We start from the raw sequence: 20,896 nt of genomic DNA, 5'->3' as shown, positions 1-20,896 counted from the left end.
TACCTGCTGCCCCATAATTGAAGATTAAATTCAGCCAAAATGCTCTCAGGATCGCTTGTAAGCTCTGGTTTGTGGTAGTCTGTATGTTCTCTGAGATTGATTTTGTCACTTTCCAGGTTTCACACTATACAGCTATACTGACTTTACATTGCTGTGAAGTTTCTTTTTTTTCCCAGGGAAATTTCATTGCTTTTCCAGATGGCTTGCAGTTGGATGAAAGCTGCATTTGCTTTCTTGAGCTTGCTACTGACATCCTTATCAGCTCCACCAGTTTTAGTCACAATGCTTCAGAGATACATTAAATCTTAAACATCCTTTACATTCCTTTAATCTATTTGAAACTTCTTATTGGTACTGGCATTTATCTATAGAGATTTGATCTTTTCCACATTTATAGTTAGCCCAACCTTCCTGCCTGTTCCTGCAGATCCTAAATAGAATGAAGGACTGTCTCATAACTGCCTGCATAGGGAACAAGCTGGCTTGTGTGGGAACTGACCCTGTGTAGATCAGATTAATACACTCCAAATAATTTCTGAACAGAATGTGGAATATGTGGATAGTTTGTATCTAGTGTTCATAAACTTTGAAAATGTGTTTGATTCAGTGTCAAGAAGCAGCATGTGATAAACCATGTCGAACTTGGTATGCCTGATAAGATCATCAAGATAATGCAAGACATGTATAATGGATACTCCTGCAAATAAAGAACAAAGGGAAACTGACATCACCTATTAGTGTGAAGCCAGGGTTAAAATAGGGATGTATTCTCTCTCCATCTCTCTTCTTAACTGTGATGGACAAGGTGATGAGAAAGGCAGATGAAGGCAAAAGAAGGGGAATAACGTGGAGCATCAAAGACCAACTAGAGGATTCATTTTGCTGGTGGCATACGTCTCCTTTCTCAAAACTTCAGGCGTATGAAGGACAAACAGATAAGACTCGCAGGAGATATTGAACTTGTACAAAGAAGGGCAGCACAAATGGTCATAGGTCTGTTGGACTCGCGTAAAAGTGTCACAGAAATGCTGAAAAACCTGAATTGGCAGGCAGCTGAAGATAGGCACTAATTACCCCATGAAAACCTACTTACAGTGTTTCGAGAACTAATATTGAGGGAAGAATTTAGAGACATTTTTCAGCAGTCTAAATGTTGTTGCCATAGGAACTGCGGAGACAAAATTAGACTGATTACCATATGCACAGAGGCATTTAAGCAGACCTTCTCGCATTCCATGTGCGATGAGAATCGAAAGAAACACTAATATGTGGCACCACGCTAAGCGCGCTCTGTGATGCAGTTCGAAGTGGTTTGCAGAATATGTATGTAGATGTAGATGTGAAAACAAGTGGCTGAATCACAAGCAGAAATGTGAAGTTTTTCAAAAACTCCTCTGCAGTAGACTGCCTGTCTAATTAATAACATAAACGTTTGGGTATCTCTTGAATTTTTCCGTAAAAATAAATCTGTAATACTTATGATGTACATGTCTTTTCCTGTAAGTTTTGCGAGAAAAACATTTTCTCTGTTTCAGTGGCGTACATAATTCAATTCAAGTACAATATTATCTGTGTTTTAGTATAATGTCATAAAGGTACAAGCTGAGTTCAGAAAAAAAAAAATCTTTTGCTATAACATTTTAAGCACTGTTTCTCTCAAAATAGCCCCTTTACTGGCAATACACTGTTCCCATCATTTCTTCCACATTAGAAAAGCCTCCTGGAACACATTTTCTGGTTTGGCACCCAGGTCTTTTGCCGCATCATCCTGATTCTCCTCTAAGGTTTGGAAACTACGTCCTTTCAATGTGGTTCTAATTTTGCAAAACTGGAAAAAGTTTGCTGGTGCTACGTCAGGAAAGTACGGTAGATGTATCACAATGGGGACTTGTGGTTTTCTAGATATCTGCAGACAGGGATTGACACGAGTCACCACATTGCTACGATGTAACATCCAAGTTTGGTTTTCCCACAATTCGGGCCTCTTCCTGCACACAGCAACCCTCATCCATACTAGGATTCATCAGCAACATCTCGAAAAGTTAAATGATGATTTCCAGAGATCACAGTAAAATCTCTTCTATTTTTGGAAGGTGATTATTAACAGCCATCAAGTAATGTATAAAATGCATGTTTGACCATCAGCATTTTCAGTAAAAGCAGCTGATAATCAAACATGCATTTTATACAATATCTTCCAGTGTGGAAGGTTGTCTAGATCTGGGTTCATCACTGTCCAAAATTCTGCTCTGTTGAAAATCCTTAAATGACCTGTAGCATTGCTGGTATCTCATAAAATCCTCCCTGTATGAAAGTTTTGCCAAGTTTGTAGCAGAATATCATCCACACATTATCCTTCAAGTTCTTTCACTGTCTCTTTGGCCCTAATCTGCCGAGCAGCTTGTACATGTGCTTACTTCAGCGGCTGTATGATGGACACAGCGAAATGTGACAAATGTCAATTTGCTGTCTAAATCTGTCACTACACATGCTCCACAGCTGCCACAGGCTCCCTCTGCTGATGGGTGCAACATTTCAAAAGTTCAGTTTCTTCCTGCAATATAAATATAGCTCTGAGGAGGCATAACTGAAGGTTCTTTATTTTTTCAGTACACTCTGTGTGCCATGATATAACAACCAACTCTTGACAGTTTTTCTGTTCAGATTGTTTTTTCAGTCAAATGAAATTAGTCTCTGTGACCACATCAGCTACGTGATATTTATTTATTTATTCACTTACTCTCCAGGTTTGAGTGGTGTCTGTGTGATACTGACACAAGTCTCTGATGATGACGACAGTTACATGAATGTTTTACTCAAAGAACCGACGGAAGATTCTGTTAATATGAATGTTTTCACTCAGTGTGAGGGGTTTTGCTTACACAGTTGTTCAGCTTTTCCAGTTACACACGAGCCATGTCTATGGTTACTAACTTTTTAGATAAAATAACATATCTTCTTTCAGGGATAGGTAAATAAATGTAATTTCTAAAAATGAGACGGGTCTTGCATCTAAGTTTATTACAGGGATTTGGGCCATGAGGAAATGTTTCCATATTTTATACGTTGATTTACTAATATACAAATTTTTCATACTTCTAGCATTAAATATCAATTTTTGGTCGGTTTTAAAGTTCAATAACAGGTGCTGCATTGTAAATTTTTGTTTAAATAAATGAACAGCTACTTTTTTTTAATTTAAATTTATTGAAGTGCTGTCTCTCTTTGCCCACCCGTCACTAACAATTGTCTTGCAGTAAACATTGAGGTGAAATGGTGAATTTCTGTAAGTTATATAGCTTCAAAATATGAATCATCCTGGCAGATGCTACACATCACACTGAATTTACACTAAGGATATTTTTTTGTTCAGTCATGTGATTTTTACATTTCCACACTAGTGAGCATTTCAATATTTTGCTCCAGACACAAAGTTCACTATTAATTGAATACACTGTTCATAAAAATGGGTGAAAAACTGAACTAAAAGCTACTTATTGGTACTAAATACACAAAAGTGTCTGGACAATAATAACAGTGGCAACAGACAGTAATGGAGTACAGTCGACAATAATGATTTAATAACATCAACTGTCTCTTTGGCCCTAATCTGCCAAGCAGCTTGTGATTTTTTTCTGCTCAGAATTGAAACTGCAAGGGTCAGGCAATCTAATTGTTGATCATAGCATTCTATATGGGTGTGAATTTGGTTACAGACTGTTTACAGTGTTGGGTAGAGACAGGTTTAACTGTGAAATTGAAGTACCAGTGTATGAATGGGAATAGTATTTCTTCACACTCATGAAATATACCTGCTTCTTTTTGCAGACACTGAAATGCAAACAGGTTCATGCACATGGGTATGATTTGTACATAAGTAGCCAGATAAATGGCTGAATAAGTGTTTAAGGGCAAGATTTAAATGATTGTTGTAATTTATGGAGATCATCCAACCATTTGAATAAAACAGAATGGAAACTGTCACAAAAATTTTGCAATGTTCCTATATTCTTCAGTTATCCCTAAAGGAACTTTCATGCTTGACTTTGTACTACCAACAGTACATCAAATAAATTAGTTATGCATTAATTGCATCTGTAATAATTTAATCTACAGCAATATATTAATCAGTCTTAAATGATTAAAAGAATTAGTATTTCAGCAGATAATTAAATGAACGTGTGTAATGCTTGTTTAACCATTGACATACACCAAGAGATGTTGTCATCTACCCCTGGCTGTAGGTGTAAGCTCGGGGGTGTGCATACCCCAGTTGTACACCACTTCTTAAGTTCAGTCAACTAAAACACTAAAGAGTGGTTTCAGTTGAAAGAAAGAATACATGGATCAACCGATGGGGAAAACTGCAGACTAGTTTCACTTTAAAAGAAAGACTTAGTAATTCAGTCAATGTGTGATACTACAACAGATTGAATCAATTGTTTTCATTCAGTTGTTCTCACCAGTCTGAGAATATTGCAAGGGGGAAATTGTCGCCACATCCACAAGATACCTGTGCTTTCTGTAATGTTCATCACTCCTTAATGGTGGAATTCAGTTTGGTGAACCTCAGGTTGCAAAGGTAGGCATGTTCAGTTCTCCTGTAAGTAGGAGTATAATGTCCGACTTTTGGGAAACAGAAATTAGTAATTTAGCATATTTTGCATACTCTCATTCAGTGATGTCCTGTGGGATAATATTCTGGGTTTAACTCTTTGCTTAGAAAAAGTAGTAATTGTGCAAAAAAAAACTGCCTGCAAAATAGCATTTCAACAATTGACTCTTTCAGAGTGCAAAAATGACACACGCCTTGTAAGTGTGAAGGTAGTAATTATTTGTTGTTTGTATTTTGTAACACTGTGTTCTCTTTATTGCAAATCTGTCTCTGTTTTACTTTTATCTGATGTACAAATAATTCTGCCCAGTCACATTCTAAGCATAGTCCACATTGCAGCAAAGATATGTGGAATATGTGGTCCATAGAAAATAAAAAACATCGCTGATGCTCATGGCCTTACCGCTATTGAACACTACCTTTCCCAACGCCTGACAGATTCCAAACCTGCAACTTCTTTCTCACTCACCATGACCAACTATATTCTCACCCAAAATTACTTCTCCTATAACCTTGTAGGTATTACTATGGGTACTCACATAGCACCACTTTATGGTAACCTATTCAAGGACCATCTAGAGCAATCCTTCCTAAAAACCCAGAATTCCAAACCCCTCACCTGGTTCAGATTCATTGATGACATCTTCATGATCTGGGTTGAAAATGAGGAGACTTCTGTCCACATTCCTCGAGAACCTCAACACCTGCTCCCCCATTTGTTACACCTATTCCTACTCAACCTAAAAAGCCACTTTCCTCAATGTTGACCTCCATCTCAAAGATGGCTACATCAGTACCTCCGTCCATATCAAACCTTCCAACTACTAGCAATACATCAACTTTGACAGCTGCCACCCATTCCATACCAAGAAATCCCTTCCATGCAGCTTAGCCGCCCATGGCTGTCGCATCTTTAATGATGAGCACTCCCTCTCAAAGTACATAGAGCATCTCACTGACGTCTTCACAGACAGTAATTATCCTCCCAACCTCGCACAAAAACAGATCTCCCTGACTTATCTCTCCAATCACCCACCACTTCAAAGAGTCCCACCGTCTGACCACAGAGGAGCATTCCCCTTGTGACCCAATACCACCCAGGACTGGAGCAACTGAATCACATTCTGCACCAGGTTTTGACTACCCCTCATCATGCCCTGAAATGAGGAATGTCCTATTCATCATCCTTCCCAGCCTCCCACATTGGTATTCTGCTGCCCACCACAACTCCTGCTCCCTACCCCTTTCCTCATGGCCCAAATCCCTGTAATAAACTTAGATGCAAGACCTGTCTCATACATCCTCCCACAATCATGTGCTCCAGTCCAGTCACAGACATCACCTACATGTGAAACCAGTCATGTGATCTACAAGCTAAGCTGCAACCGTTGTGCTTCATTCTATGTGGCCACGACAACTAACAAGCTCTCTGTCTGCATGAATGGCCACCAACAAACTGTGGCCAAGAAACAGCTGGACCACCCCATTGCTGAGCATGCTGCCCTGCACAATGTTCTTTGTGTCACTGACTCCTTCACAGAATGTGCCCTTTGTATCCCTCCCACTGACACCAGTTTTTCTGAATTGCACAGGTGGGAACTCTCCCTGCAATATATCCTACATTCCCATAATCCTCCTGGCCTCAACCTTTGTAGTCTTTGTCCTTACCCTCTAGCTCCTTCCCTCTTCCCATTCCAGCAATATACAGTCCTCTATTCCGCCAACGCGTCCACAGCTTTTTACCCCTCTTATTTTCTGCTGACCCTCCCGCCCTCCATCCAATCTTCCGACTGCACCTAGCTGCCCCTTTCCACCTCATCCCTGTACGCTCCCACAAGCAGCACTTTACTGTTCCCCATCCCTCCCCTGCTCCCCCCCCCCCCGCCCCGCCCTCCCTGCCCCATGCCCCTTCGTCCCCCTTACCCCCACCACTCGTTTGTGTGTCCCATCATGCGCAGTTGCTGGCCTCAGCAGCTGGAGACTGCAGTCTTGTGTGTGCGAGTTGGTTGCATTTGCAGGAGTATGCGGGTGTATATGTATTTTCTATCTCCAATGAGGGCCTTGTTAGCAACCGAGTGAGGTGGCGCAGTGGTAGCACACTGGACTCGCATTCGGGAGGACGACGGTTCAATCCCGTCTCCGGCCATCCTGATTTAGGTTTTCCGTGATTTCCCTAAATCGTTTCAGGCAAATGCCGGGATGGTTCCTTTGAAAGGGCACGGCCGATTTCCTTCCCAATCGTTCCCTAACCCGAGCTTGCGCTCCGTCTCTAATGACCTCGTTGTCGACGGGACGTTAAACACTAACCTAACCTAACCTAACCTTGTTAGCAGAAAGCTCATTTTCTGACAGTTTTTTTATTGTGCCTATCTGCGACTCAGCATCACCGCTATATGGTGTGTAGCAACTGTCCTTTTCATAACAAATTACATTTATTAATGCATGTAGACTTTATTGTATTATTATGGAACATTAAAATTAGTCAGATAGAAATGAAAACTGTCAAAAAACTGCAAAGATTCTAGTGCTTAATTTGTTTATTCCAGAAGGTGTGTGGCAGAGGTTGTTAATATCTGTGAAATTTGTGATTATAGTTGTTACATATTTTTATTTGTGCTCTGCTTCTATAGTGATACTATGTTGTAATTCAAGCTTTATGCATCATGCAGTAGTCTTGTCTGTATGACGAATAAGTAATTTTTACAAAATTCATATTAGTTGTTGTCATTGTTCAGTTAAGAATCCTGTTTTAAAAAGCATGAGAATAAGATTTAAAATTACAAAGATTCTTATTTTTGTGGTGTAGGTTGACAATGAAATGCTGCAAATCAGTGCATTATGGACTGAAAGGAAACTGGCATCAAAAGAGAATCTGTGTTTCACAACATTCCTAAACAGATTGGTCCATTCACTGAGAGATAATGCCACGGTATTTATTTCTTTATTTACTTTTTTATTTGAAAACTATCAATGCAAATAATATTCTGATTTTTGAAGCTCTCTGATAAATGTTAGAATGTGTATTAAAACGGGCTAGTGAAATCTATTTTGTGTTAGTTAAATTTCAAAATGGATATCATTATGACTTGTCTGAGATGTGAAATGGAGTCATTGTAAATATGTCTCGGTCTTCAAACTATTAAAACTAGGAAAATAGCTGGTTTTCTTTTGAGTTTTAGGCTTACAAAATGTGAACAGGAGAAAAACAAAGATAGGCAAATTGTGCTCCATATACCTCCGAGAAAATCCCCTGAACGGCTGTGTGCATGCTCGTGGCCATAGCAGCAGCAGCAGCAGCACCAGCACCAGTAGTAGGTTGTTGTTGTTTTGTTAATGAAGTTCATTAATAGCTGAACTTGGCTTCAGTTTTCTGGAGTATTATCATCAGAGCAATTATGTTTCCATTCAGAACAGTGTAGACTAACTATATTTCACTTCTGGCTGTGTTGCTGTTCTGTTGCCTAGGGAGGTTGCTGTGAAAAGATTATTTAATTAATTCTGCAGTGGTTAATATGGTGGATGAGATATAAGATATTTCATTAAGGAGAAATCAGAGTTCACCTCTGTCATGGCACACAGTGTCTAATAATGTACCCTAGATGGCAAAAATTAAAGCTTCAAAATGCTTAAAATTTATGCCACATGTAATTGGTGATAATACAAATAAACAATTACAGCTTCACAAAAAAATATACTTTATGATGTTACCCCGAATGACAATAAGACCTTCTTTACATTGAGACATCAGACCATTGGGACATCAAAAGTGTTTCTGAGTTATCACTGGTGACATTAGTTCACTCAAAGTTTGCTGTTAACTGTTGCTGATCTCTGCATCTACAGTTTAGCAGAGGCAGTTTCCTCATTCTGAGCAGCCAGTCACAAGGCACTAACACATTGATGTACAGGTTTGTTCCCTCTTCAGCAACTGCATCACCATGAGTTACTGCTGAGGCCACTGCTTACCAAACTATCAGGTGTGCTTTTTGCTGATCCATTAGATGGCAGTTGATTAAGGTTATTTTTTGATCAGAGTTGTTTGAGCTACAAGTGATCACAGTTGTAGCCAACCATAAAGGAGACCCTATCTGACAATATTCCTCATTTCCTTCTATTATGCCACCAGTTCTCTTTTTGAGGCAATTGGTCACCAAGGTCACAATCCGCTATACTGTTTGGATCTCTATACTGCATGTATGATGGATATGATGATGTTTTGCCTGAGACCTGTGTCATATAACGCAACAGAAATGTTTGACCTACATTAAAATAGTGTAAATGACCATGTAATCAAATTGTGACCTAATCTCACTATGTTACATTGAATAAATGTTAATATGTTAGGTAACTGTGATTAATTCCATGTATGGGATTCAGAGCCAAAAGAATGACAATAAATGTACTCTCCAACTCAGAATCAGTAAAACTGCACTTATGCACTAGAGAAATGTAATTCTCTGACATCAGGTAAGTTTGTGTTTTGGATAGTGGTTACCTCTTATTAGTGAAAATTATTTAATCACACACACACACACACACACACACACACACACACACTGACACTCTGCTTCTCTCTCATTCGCTCTCATAAGGCATATATGCCTCGGGAATTCCAGGAAAAACCCAGGAATTTTTTCACCTGGGAGATACGCAGGAATTTTATAGGATTCCAGGAATTTTTCATTGTTTTAGTGTTGTGACTCGCCAATCTTTCAAAGTGCCGCTGCGCAGTTACACACGTCATCTACATGCAGCACTGTCTGCCAGCCATGCAACAGCAGCGCCACCTAAGCGGCCAGCCAGCCAGCGGCCACTAGACTTGGACTCAGTTATGATTTGACTGTTAAAGTGTGCACACGTCTTACTCTGTTTACTTGACCTGTGACTTTCATGTATTGCGTCTTCCTTGAAATATATTTGTTCAACTTGAAGTTATTACAATTGGTGACGAGGTAGTGATTTTTCTTTTCCATCATTGCCCCACGTTTCCATGGCTACTTTAGAGCAACTATTACAAGGTCTCATAGAACAGCAAACTCTTCTCACAAATGCGATTCGTGATTTCGTCGCGGCATCAAATGCGGGGCGTCTCTCATCGTTGTCTCTACCTCCTTTTCCCCCTTACGACGAGACGGCGGAAGACTGGTCTAATTACAAAAAACGTCTTCGACAGCACTTCTTGGCATTTCATGTCACAGACGAACAAACATGTAAGTCTCTGTTCCTTTCATGGATTTCACCTCAAATGTATCGGTTGTTGTCGCAATTGGCTCCTTTGAAAGATCATGTGTCTTTGTCCTTTGCTGAAATGTGCTCACTTCTGTCCGTCTATTTTCAAAAGCAAACGCATGTGGTAGCCTCTCGTGTTGCCTTTTATTGTTGTCAAAAACAACTGAATCAATCCTATCGCGCTTGGGCTGCTGAACTTGAAGGCCTCAGTAGAAAGTGTCAATTTGTTACTGAAGTTCACAAAGAATCCTATGCCGATTCCATGGTATGGGATGCTATTATCCGATCGGCGCCCGACGAAAAAGTTAGGCATTGTGCCCTTCAGTTGGCTAATCTGACTCTAGATGAAGTCCTATACATCGCTCAGTCTTTTGAAATTTCTCGTGCCGCTGGAGCGCAAATAGAGGCATGGGGCGATGTCGGGGAAATACAACCTCTGTGCAATGTTGACGAAGCATGTGGCGTGTCCCTGCCGGCCGACGTGGCCGCAGTACGCTCCCAAGCGCAGCCTCGGCCTAATCGTAAACAAACCTCTTAGAAACTGCAGCAAAACCTATGGCAACTTTCTTCATGTCCGCGGTGTTTTACGAAACATTCACGAGGAGATTGTCCACAACATTGGGCCGTGTGTCACAAATGCAAAAAAAAGGGTTATGTGTCATCCATTTGCAAATTCGACCACATACATGATGTTCATGAACATGACGCTGATTCTGATTCTGTGTTGTCTGTCAATCGTACTTTTCCCTTTCAGGGAAGTTATTCCTCACTGTCCAAATACTTGGTCGAGATGTTCGCATGCAGGTGGATACTGGTTCTGCTGCCACTATCATTAATTCTCAGACATATCTTCAGTTGGGTTCTCCAAGCCTGTCACCTGCCACTAGGCAATTACGGACCTACAATAAACAGAAGATTTCTCTCTTGGGACAATTTGATGCTGAAGTATCTTACAAATCTGTCGTTCGCACTGTTCCCATATTTGTGGTCGACCATAGTAACGCGGAGAATCTTTTTGGTTTCAATGCCTTTCACGTTTTTGGGTTCTCCATAGATGACTCTGTCAATATAGTCAATATCGTCTCTGATACTATTCCTTACGCTCAATTGGATTCCTTGTCAGCGACATTTTCGTCCCTTTTTTCTCCTGGGTTAGGTCGTGCAAACGACTTTGAAGCTCATATCACACTCAAACCCACTGCTTGGCCTAAGTTTTTTCGGTCTCGGCCCATTCCTGTGGCCCTTCGTGATCAGGTCAAACGGGAGCTGGATCGTCTCACTGCTTCAGGGGTCTTGCTTCCTGTCACTTCCAGTGAGTGGTCCTCTCCTGTCATTGTCGTTGCTAAGCCAAATGGTGATATTCGTCTCTGTGACGATTTCAGAGCCCCTGTAAATGCACAATGCCTTATCGACACTTACCCTATGCCTCGACCTGAAGAATTGTTCACTAAACTTACTGGAGGCCAGTATTTTTCTAAACTTGACCTGTCAGAAGCTTATCATCAACTTTCTCTCGACACTGCTTCCTGGCAGTTTCTGGTCCTTAACACACCTTTCAGCCTCTATCAAAACCAATTATTGCCATTCGGGGTTGCCAGCGCCCCTGCTCTCTTTCAGCGATTCTTGGAACAATTATTGCTCACTGTCCCTGGGTGCATAAATTACCAGGACGACATTGTTGTCACTGGCTCCACCACTGACGAACATCTTCAAAATCTCTGCACGCTTTTTCATGTCTTACAGACTGCTGGTCTTAAGTGTAATCTTCAGAAATCAAAATTTTTTTCAGGCATCTATCACTTACTTGGGATTTCAACTCTCTCAGGATGGTATTCGTCCACTTCGGCAAACTGTCACTGCACTCAATGCCCTTCCTCGCCCTATGTCTGTTAAGGAACTGCAGGCCTTCTTGGGGAAAATGGCATACTGTCACAAGTTTTTACCGTCTGCTGCTTCGGTGGCTCAGCCATTGCATCGTCTGTTGCATAAAAACGTGCCTTTTCACTGGTCCGCGTCATGCGATGTGGCTATCCAGAAATTAAAGACTATGCTGAAACAGGCCCCGTGCCTGGCTACTTATCAACCTGGCTAACATCTTGTTCTTGCCACAGACGCCTCTCAATACGGGGTCGGTGCAGTCCTTGTGCACCGTTTTTCTGGCGGTTCTGAACAACCCATTGCTTATGCCTCCAAAACGCTCATGGATGCCCAACAAAAGTATTCTCAAATTGAAAAAGAAGCTTTGGCCATTATTTATACTATTCATAAGTTTGATGTTTTTCTCTATGGATCCAAATTTCATCTTGTTACGGATCACAAACCACTTGTTTCCTTGTTTCATCCATCAACATCACTTCCCGACAAGGTTGCACACCATCTCCAGCGTTGGGCTCTTTACTTGTCTCGTTTCAATTATGAGATTCATTTCCGGCCGACGGCTCAACATGCTGATGCACTGTCTCGCCTTCCCATGGGTCCTGATCTGGCATTCGATAGGGACGAACTTTTGTGTTTCCACCTGGATGTTGCCGAGCAGCGGGTTGCGGACGGGTTCCCAATCACCGGAGACCGGCTGGCGGCTGCTACGGGTTCTGACCCTACCCTCTCCCGGGTTTTAGGCTGTATTCAGAAGGGTTGGCCAGATCGTCCGTCCACTAAGACTTCTGATCCGTTGGCGAACTACTACGCTTTGCGTTACCGCCTCACGGCTAGGGATGGTGTTATCCTCCTTTTCACCGAAAATGCTACGCCATGTGTTGTGGTACCTGCGTCTCTGCGTGCTTCGGTCTTGCGCCTCCTTCACCAAGGGCACTGGGGTGTCTCTCGCACAAAAACTCTGGCGCACTGTCATGTGTACTGGCCCGGCATCGACTCTGAAATCGCACACATGGTCACTGCCTGCGGCGCTTGTGCATCACAGGCCGCCGACCCGAAGTCATCCTTGTCACCGTGGCCTTCGCCTGAGAAGCCCTTGGAGCGTATTCATGCTGACTTTGCGGGACCTTTTTCAGGTACTTATTGGCTTCTCGTTATTGACACCTACTCTAACTTTCCTTTCATTGTGCATTGCACGTCGCCTACCACCGTGGCAACCGCCTGCAATTTGCCTCCTCCGATTTTGCAGATTTTCGTGCCCATCATGGCATCATGCATGTCACGGCCCCTCTGTTCCATCCACAGTCAAATGGTGAGGCTGAATGACTGGCCCGCACATTTAAGGCTCAGATGAGGAAACTCCTGACTTCTTCTGCTGATGATGCGCTTCTCCAATTTCTGGCTTCTTACCGTTTCATCCCCATGGGCGACCACAGCCCGGCTGAGCTCTTAATGGCCGACAGCCCCGCACGCTACTTCATCTTCTGCCGTCTTCCACCTCACGGCCGCGGGTGCCTTCGCTTGGCCGACGACCTTGTATGGGTACGGGGATAGGGCAGGCGGCCAAAATGGAGTCCTGGCTGCATCTTACGACACCGTGGCCGACGCCTGTATGAGATCCAGACGGACACGGGTGTTGCAGTGCATCATTCGGACCAGCTTCAGCCTTGTGTGCCGGCAACACCTGTTCCGTATGCCTCTACACCACCTTCGGCTCTACCTGACACTCGGGATACTGAAATCTCTCATTACTCACAACACAGTCCTCTCACCATCATCTCAGTGCCAGCACAAGAACTGACGCCACCAGGAGACGTGCCCATGCAGGAACCAGATGACCATCATCTGTCGGAGCAACTCTACTCGCCTCCTTCTCCTACAGATGTGGACACATCACCCATGTCTCCTGTTATAACAACCGGACTTGCCGCAACAGGCAGATTGGTGCACGGGGCCCCAGCAGATTCGACCCCCACGTCTCCTGTCATCTCGACCCATTGTCATTGGGGACACTTCTGTCCATACGGGAAGCCTCTTTCTCGAGACTTTACGGCCAGTCAAACAACACTTATGGACGTTAGCAATCTACAGGCCACCTCCATCAAGACCTGTGCAATAAATTCAAAGGGGGGAAAAGTGTTGTGACTCTCCGATCTTTCAAAGTGCCGCCGCACATTTATGCACGTCCTCTACATGTGGCGCTGTCTGCCAGCTATGCGGCAGCAGCGCCACCTAAGCGGCCAGCCAGCCAGTCAGCGCCCGCTAGACTTGGACTCAGTTATGATTTGACTGTTAAAGTGTACACACGTCTTACTCTGTTTACTTGATCTGTGACTTTCATGTATTGCATCTTCCTTGAAATATATTTGTTCAACTTGAAGTTATTACATTTAGATTTCTAATAAATTTCTGTAATTTTGACTGGTAAGAACTGATACTCTAACAAAGAATTTGACTTCAGCCCACTACTAAAGAAAAAGACTCCAGCAATACATCTACATCTACATTTATACTCCGCAAGCCACCCAACGGTGTGTGGCGGAGGGCACTTTACGTGCCACTGTCATTACCTCCCTTTCCTGTTCCAGTCGCGTATGGTTCGCGGGAAGAACGACTGTCTGAAAGCCTCCGTGCGCGCTCTAATCTCTCTAATTTTACATTCGTGATCTCCTCGGGAGGTATAAGTAGGGGGAAGCAATATATTCGATACCTCATCCAGAAACGCACCCTCTCGAAACCTGGCGAGCAAGCTACACCGCGATGCAGAGCACCTCTCTTGCAGAGTCTGCCACTTGAGTGTATTAAACATCTCCGTAACGCTATCACGGTTACCAAATAACCCTGTGACGAAACGCACCACTCTTCTTTGGATCTTCTCTATCTCCTCCATCAACCCGATCTGGTACGGATCCCACACTGATGAGCAATACTCAAGTATAGGTCGAACGAGTGTTTTGTAAGCCACCTCCTTTGTTGATGGACTACATTTTCTAAGCACTCTCCCAATGAATCTCAACCTGGTACCCGCCTTACCAACAATTAATTTTATATGATCATTCCACTTCAAATCGTTCCGCACGCATACTCCCAGATATTTTACAGAAGTAACTGCTACCAGTGTTTGTTCTGCTATCATATAATCATACAATAAAGGATCCTTCTTTCTATGTATCCGCAATACATTACATTTGTCTATGTTAAGGGACAGTTGCCACTCCCTGCACCAAGTGCCTATCCGCTGCAGATCTTCCTGCATTTCGCTACAGTTTTCTAACGCTGCAACTTCTCTGTATACTACAGCATCATCCGCGAAAAGCCGCATGGAACTTCCGACACTATCTACTAGGTCATTTATATATATTGTGAAAAGCAATGGTCCCATAACACTCCCCTGTGGCACGCCAGAGGTTACTTTAACGTCTGTAGACGTCTCTCCATTGATAACAACATGCTGTGTTCTGTTTGCTAAAAACTCTTCAATCCAGCCACACAGCTGGTCTGATATTCCGTAGGCTCATACTTTATCAGGCGACAGTGCAGAACTGTATCGAACGCCTTCCGGAAGTCAAGAAAAATAGCATCTACCTGGGAGCCGGTATCTAATATTTTCTGGGTCTCGTGAACAAATAAAGCGAGTTGGGTCTCACACGATCGCTGTTTACGGAATCCATGTTGATTCCTACAGAGTAGATTCTGGGTTTCCAAAAACAACATGATACTCGAGCAAAAAACATGTTCTAAAATTCTACAACAGATCGACATCAGAGATATAGGTCTATAGTTTTGCGCATCTGCTCGACGACCCTTCTTGAAGACTGGGACTACCTGTGCTCTTTTCCAATCATTTGGAACCCTCCGTTCCTCTAGAGACTTGCGGTACACGGCTGTTAGAAGGGGGGCAAGTTCTTTCGCGTACTCTGTGTAGAGTCAAATTGGTATCCCGTCAGGTCCAGTGGACTTTCCTCTGTTGAGTGATTCCAGTTGCTTTTCTATTCCTTGGACACTTATTTCGATGTCAGCCATTTTTTCGTTTGTGTGAGGATTTAGAGAAGGAACTGCAGTGCGGTCTTCCTCTGTGAAACAGCTTTGGAAAAAGGTGTTTAGTATTTCAGCTTTACGCGTGTCATCCTCTGTTTCAATGCCATCATCATCCCGGAGTGTCTGGATATGCTGTTTCGAGCCACTTACTGATTTAACGTAAGACCAGAACTTCCTCGGATTTTCTGTCAAGTCGGTACATAGAATTTTACTTTCGAATTCACTGAACGCTTCACGCATAGCCCTCCTTACGCTAACTTTGACGTCGTTTAGCTTCTGTTTGTCTGAGAGGTTTTGGCTGCGTTTAAACTTGGAGTGAAGCTCTCTTTGCTTTCGCAGTAGTTTCCTAACTTTGTTGTTGTACCACGGTGGGTTTTTCCCGTCCCTCACAGTTTTACTCGGCACGTACCTGTCTAAAACGCATTTTACGATTGCCTTGAACTTTTTCCATAAACACTCAACATTGGCAGTGTCGGAACAGAAATTTTCGTTTTGATCTGTTAGGTAGTCTGAAATCTGCCTTCTATTACTCTTGCTAAACAGATAAACCTTCCTCCCTTTTTTTGTATTCCTATTAACTTCCATATTCAGGGATGCTGAAACGGCCTTATGATCACTGATTCCCTGTTCTGCACATACAGAGTCGAAAAGTTCGGGTCTGTTTGTTATCAGTAGGTCCAAGATGTTATCTCCACGAGTCGGTTCTCTGTTTAATTGCTCGAGGTAATTTTCGGATAGTGCACTCAGTATAATGACACTCGATGCTCTGTCCCTACCACCCGTCCTAAACATCTGAGTGTCCCAGTCCAATGAGAAAATTATACCAAAATTAAACTAGTTGCAAAGAAAACACACTGTGTACAACAACAGAACACAGATGCACATACAAGTGTCTGCCGACAGCAAAATGTGTCAAATGCTTTAGGATGAAGACTCCGCAGTACTTCATAACAGCAAACTGCTTTCGATGAACGTAACATCACAACTGTTTACATTTCCAACAGATTGCTAGGAAGTATTGTGAATGGTGGTTTGAGAAGCTTTGCTTTCAAAGTAAATTTCATTTTACACAAGACAAATTATGTTATGTGTGAGAGTGTGTGATGAATTTCTTAAATTGTGTAGTGTTTGACTCTTTTAAAACTTAAAACTTTGAAGAAAGCCACTTAGAAAAATTTCAGGACCAGAATACCTGCCATTTGTGCCATCATTTAAAATTTTACTGGCACATTCATGTTTGATATATTTTAAAGGGTAAAGGCTAAAAAAGTCCATTCTTCAAGGTTAGTTTTTCATGTTTATTTTAGTCCTTTCATAGAATACAATAAATGCAAAAATGATGACAGACGTGTAATTATCTTAAAAAAGTGCTAGGTGGTTTCTTGAGCAATTTCAAATGTAATCGGCTTGCCTGTGGAAAACAAGAAGTTCTCAATGGAACATGTATTCAGCCAGGTAACCCACAGATTGTTCAGTGCACAACAGTGAGATTTACAATTGTTCTTGTCAGAAATATTCGGGTCAAGAGGTATATTTGATATGTGGGGTCGGCTTTGGCGAGTGACTTAATGTTAATGGCTGCTGTCATGTCACATATTACGTATATATGGTGCATTCACTGTTTTGTTGTTAGTTGGTGAAGTGAATGAATTTGAAAGCAAAACAATAAAACTGGTTGTGATGACACAATGATCTGTAGCTTAGCCCAAGGTATAAGTTAGGTTGGAAGGTAACAGTTTGGTTGTGAGTTGGCGAAGTCAACAAATGTGATAGTTTTGATGACAGACTGATCTGTAGCTTTGCCCAAGGTCTTGATTAGGTTGGAATGTGACATTTTGGTTGAGAGTTGGAAAGCCATCGAATGTGATACCAAAGAAACCTGGTTGTGGTTACGGACTGATCTGTACCTTAGCCCATTTACAAAATCACCAATAGCATCTCAATATTGTCGCATGTTTCCTGTGTCACTTGTCAAAGCCGATGACTAATGTTGAACATTCCCCGGTATTCAGATATTCAGTTGCTGCAATTTAACCTGTGATTTTAGAAACTTACCTAACCACATACTCGGAAAAAACAGCAAAAAGATTTTGACGACCAGTGTAATAAGTGAAAGCGTAGCTTTTTTTGGTGATCAGTACCATCTAGTAGTCTTATTTCGCAAAGCAAGAAAACCAATTATTGTGCCGTATTTTCCCAAATTCAAAGTTCACTGTCAGGCCATTCGGAGCACTACTGTCGGCCTCTGATTCTGTATTGTAGCATTTTGGTGTTCTGTGTTCATAAACTTCTATGCTACATGTGGTGGATTCATATTTATGCTTTCGTAATCTCAAGATAAGCAGTGTAGATGTTGCTGAGCATTAGAGATCTTTCTAAAATATTTTGTTTTTTACTGGGAGTATTGGGAAGTTCTACACTGGTATATAAAACCTTTATAACTCAAATGATTGATACATTTTAAAGCTCAGAAGGACAGTGTTATTGTCACTTAACACAGAAAAAATGTACTTTCATCTGGAGTATATTGTATTTTTACCTAGAAAGAAGTGCATTTTCACCCAGAAAAAAGTGTGTTTTTAACCAAGAAGTCTGGAAAAAATCCAGGAAATTGCTTTTTCTAGTCTGCGTATGATTCTGTGTGGCTATATTTTCACTAATAATATTTGAAATGATAGCCCAGAAAGATGAGGATTTGTTGGGGCCCAATCATTACTCATGCCTACACCCCTATCACAACCTCTCCCATTGGTGTGTGTTTAGCATTTCTGCAAAGCTCTTACAGTGACATCACAAATCCAGACAAAGCATTCTGGTTTTCTTGATTCTTGTGTGCCTCGTCTGGTAGTTCAACATGGCTAATGACTCACACCAATGGTCAGACAAGGCTTTTGTGAACATTCTACTTTGTGGGTGAATTACTCTTCCTCAGAAGTCTTCTGATAAATCAGACTCTGATACCTGTCTTCCTCTCAACTAGGTTTATGTGGTCATTCCGACTAAATCACTCTGGGTAGATGCACTTAGACAATTGATGGTTCTGACTTATTCTGGTGATTGGTGTCTGACCATGTACTCAAACAATACCAAGTCTTTTTGCCAATTTTTGCTATAGTGTGGAATACTATGTTGTCTAGGTGAAATATGAAAGGTTGTCTTCACTCATTTCCCAATTCCACATTCTCTTCTTTTTATATCTGGCATTGGTGGATCTATGCAATGGTTGAGAATGGCAGCTTCTTGTGATCTTCAGTGAAGCAATATTAGAAGGCAGAATTTAGTATTTCATTCATTTGATTATCTTGCTGTTGTGTTGATCAGTGAGCATCTAGAAGAATTTTAGCCCCTAACATGTGTCCCCTCCCCTTTAGATAGCTCTTTTTTCTCAGTAACTTTCAGTGGAGCCAACATGTGTCAAAGCAGGTGTATTATGCCCATCTGTTATGTTGTTCTCCTCCCAAATTATTTGTGTTGCAAATTATGTGATATTGTCAACATTGTCATGTATATAGCATAAGAATCACATTTTTACCTAGAGCTAATTCAGCTTAACTTTATCATCTGTTACCTTCTTTTGGTCATTCTGAATCCATTAGCACAATTAGTTTTGTTGAAAACTGTGCTAATTATAAAATATCAGTAATTTCAGATCTTGCTACCATTGTCCATGTGTAACCATATACCCAATTATGGACTTCCTGATAAATAGAAAAGCTGTGGAAATAAGTAAAATATCCATACAACCACTGATGAAAATATGTTAGCAACACCTACGCTTGTTTGACTTTGAAGTAATTAACAATTTTAGGTAAAACATTCTTACTGAATTAGTATTGCATATTTGCACGAACTAACCAGTATACCGAGCGAGGTGGCGCAGTGGCTAGTCACTGGACTCGCATTCGGGAGGACGATGGTTCAATCCCGCGTCCGGCCATCCTGATTTAGGTTTTCCGTGATTTCCCTAAATCACTCCAGGCAAATGCCAGGATGGCTCCTCTGAAAGGGTACGGCCGACTTCCTTTCCCCATCCTTCCCTAATCCAATGAGACTGATGACCTCGCTGTCTGGTCTCCTTCCCCAAACAACCAACCAACCAACTAACTAGTATAATTCAACAGAAATTGTTAGTGTATTGGTAGTTCATGTTTAAATGGATCTCCATCCACTGTTCAGTTACTCAGGAGTTTGTAAGTTTTATTTGATGACTGTTTAATTATGTGTGTTTACCACACAACAACTTTTGTGAATAATTATCTCATTGTTAAGTGCAATATGTGGCTATCCATTTATCTGTGCATAAGTAAAGTAGATATGTCTTGAACTGGCTATAAACAGTAGCTCAATCACCTTCTAAGTGCAATTAAAGTGTTGAACTGTAAATTTCGATGTGGACTGCATTATTGGTAGTAGTTGTTCCCCCCCTCCCCCTCCCCCCCCCCCCCCCACACACACACACCACAACCTTTCAGCCAATTTTGATGGGAGTGCTGCTGCTGATGCTAATTGTGCAGGTAAAAATAAGTTAAATGATATGAATATAATAGAGGGAAAAATTCAACGTGGGAAAAATATATATAAAAAACAAAAATGCTGTGACTTACCAAACGGGAAAGCGCTGGTAGATAGACACAATAAAAAACACACACAAACACACACATAAATTTCAAGTTTTCGCAACCCAAGGTTGCTTCATCAGGAAAGAGGGAAGGAGAGGGAAAGACGAAAGGATGTGGGTTTTAAGGGAGAGGATAAGGAGCCATTCCAATCCCGGGAGCGGAAAGACTTACTTTAGAGGGAAAAAAGGACAGGTATACACTCGAACTATAGTGCTATAGTTCAACTGCCTATAGTAATATTTGAACTGTAGTTTCACCCAAAATTCATTTAACCTAGAACTTACACCAAAAGATTTCTTTGTGAGCCTCATTCACAATATCATCATCCTCTAGAATCCAGTCTTCCCTAGATCATAAATATAAGCATAAAATTTATACGCACATAATCTGAATAATTAGTAGTGCACAATTCATAAACAATTTGCATCCACAGATCCACAGGTATTGTGCCATTTTCTAGTTACCTTATTATTCCTGCTCATAGGGAAGTGCGTAGTGAAGTGTCAGGATAACTAAAGAC

General features: G+C 41.6%; 1 protein-coding gene across 1 annotated transcript in view; it reads left to right on the top strand.

The window, feature by feature from the left end:
• LOC126260642 (uncharacterized) overlaps nt 1-20,896 on the top strand; it is a 166,255-nt gene that overhangs the window by 4,887 nt on the left and 140,472 nt on the right. Inside the window, exon 4 of the mRNA XM_049957980.1 lies at nt 7,422-7,544. Within this exon, the coding sequence (XP_049813937.1) occupies nt 7,422-7,544 (123 nt within the window). The remainder of the gene's footprint in view (nt 1-7,421; nt 7,545-20,896) is intronic.

The sequence above is a fragment of the Schistocerca nitens genome, chromosome 5 (assembly GCF_023898315.1).
Source record: "Schistocerca nitens isolate TAMUIC-IGC-003100 chromosome 5, iqSchNite1.1, whole genome shotgun sequence".
Lineage (NCBI taxonomy): Eukaryota > Metazoa > Arthropoda > Insecta > Orthoptera > Acrididae > Schistocerca > Schistocerca nitens.
Note: the sequence above shows the minus strand (reverse complement) of the source record. Positions and strands in the feature narration are given on the sequence as shown.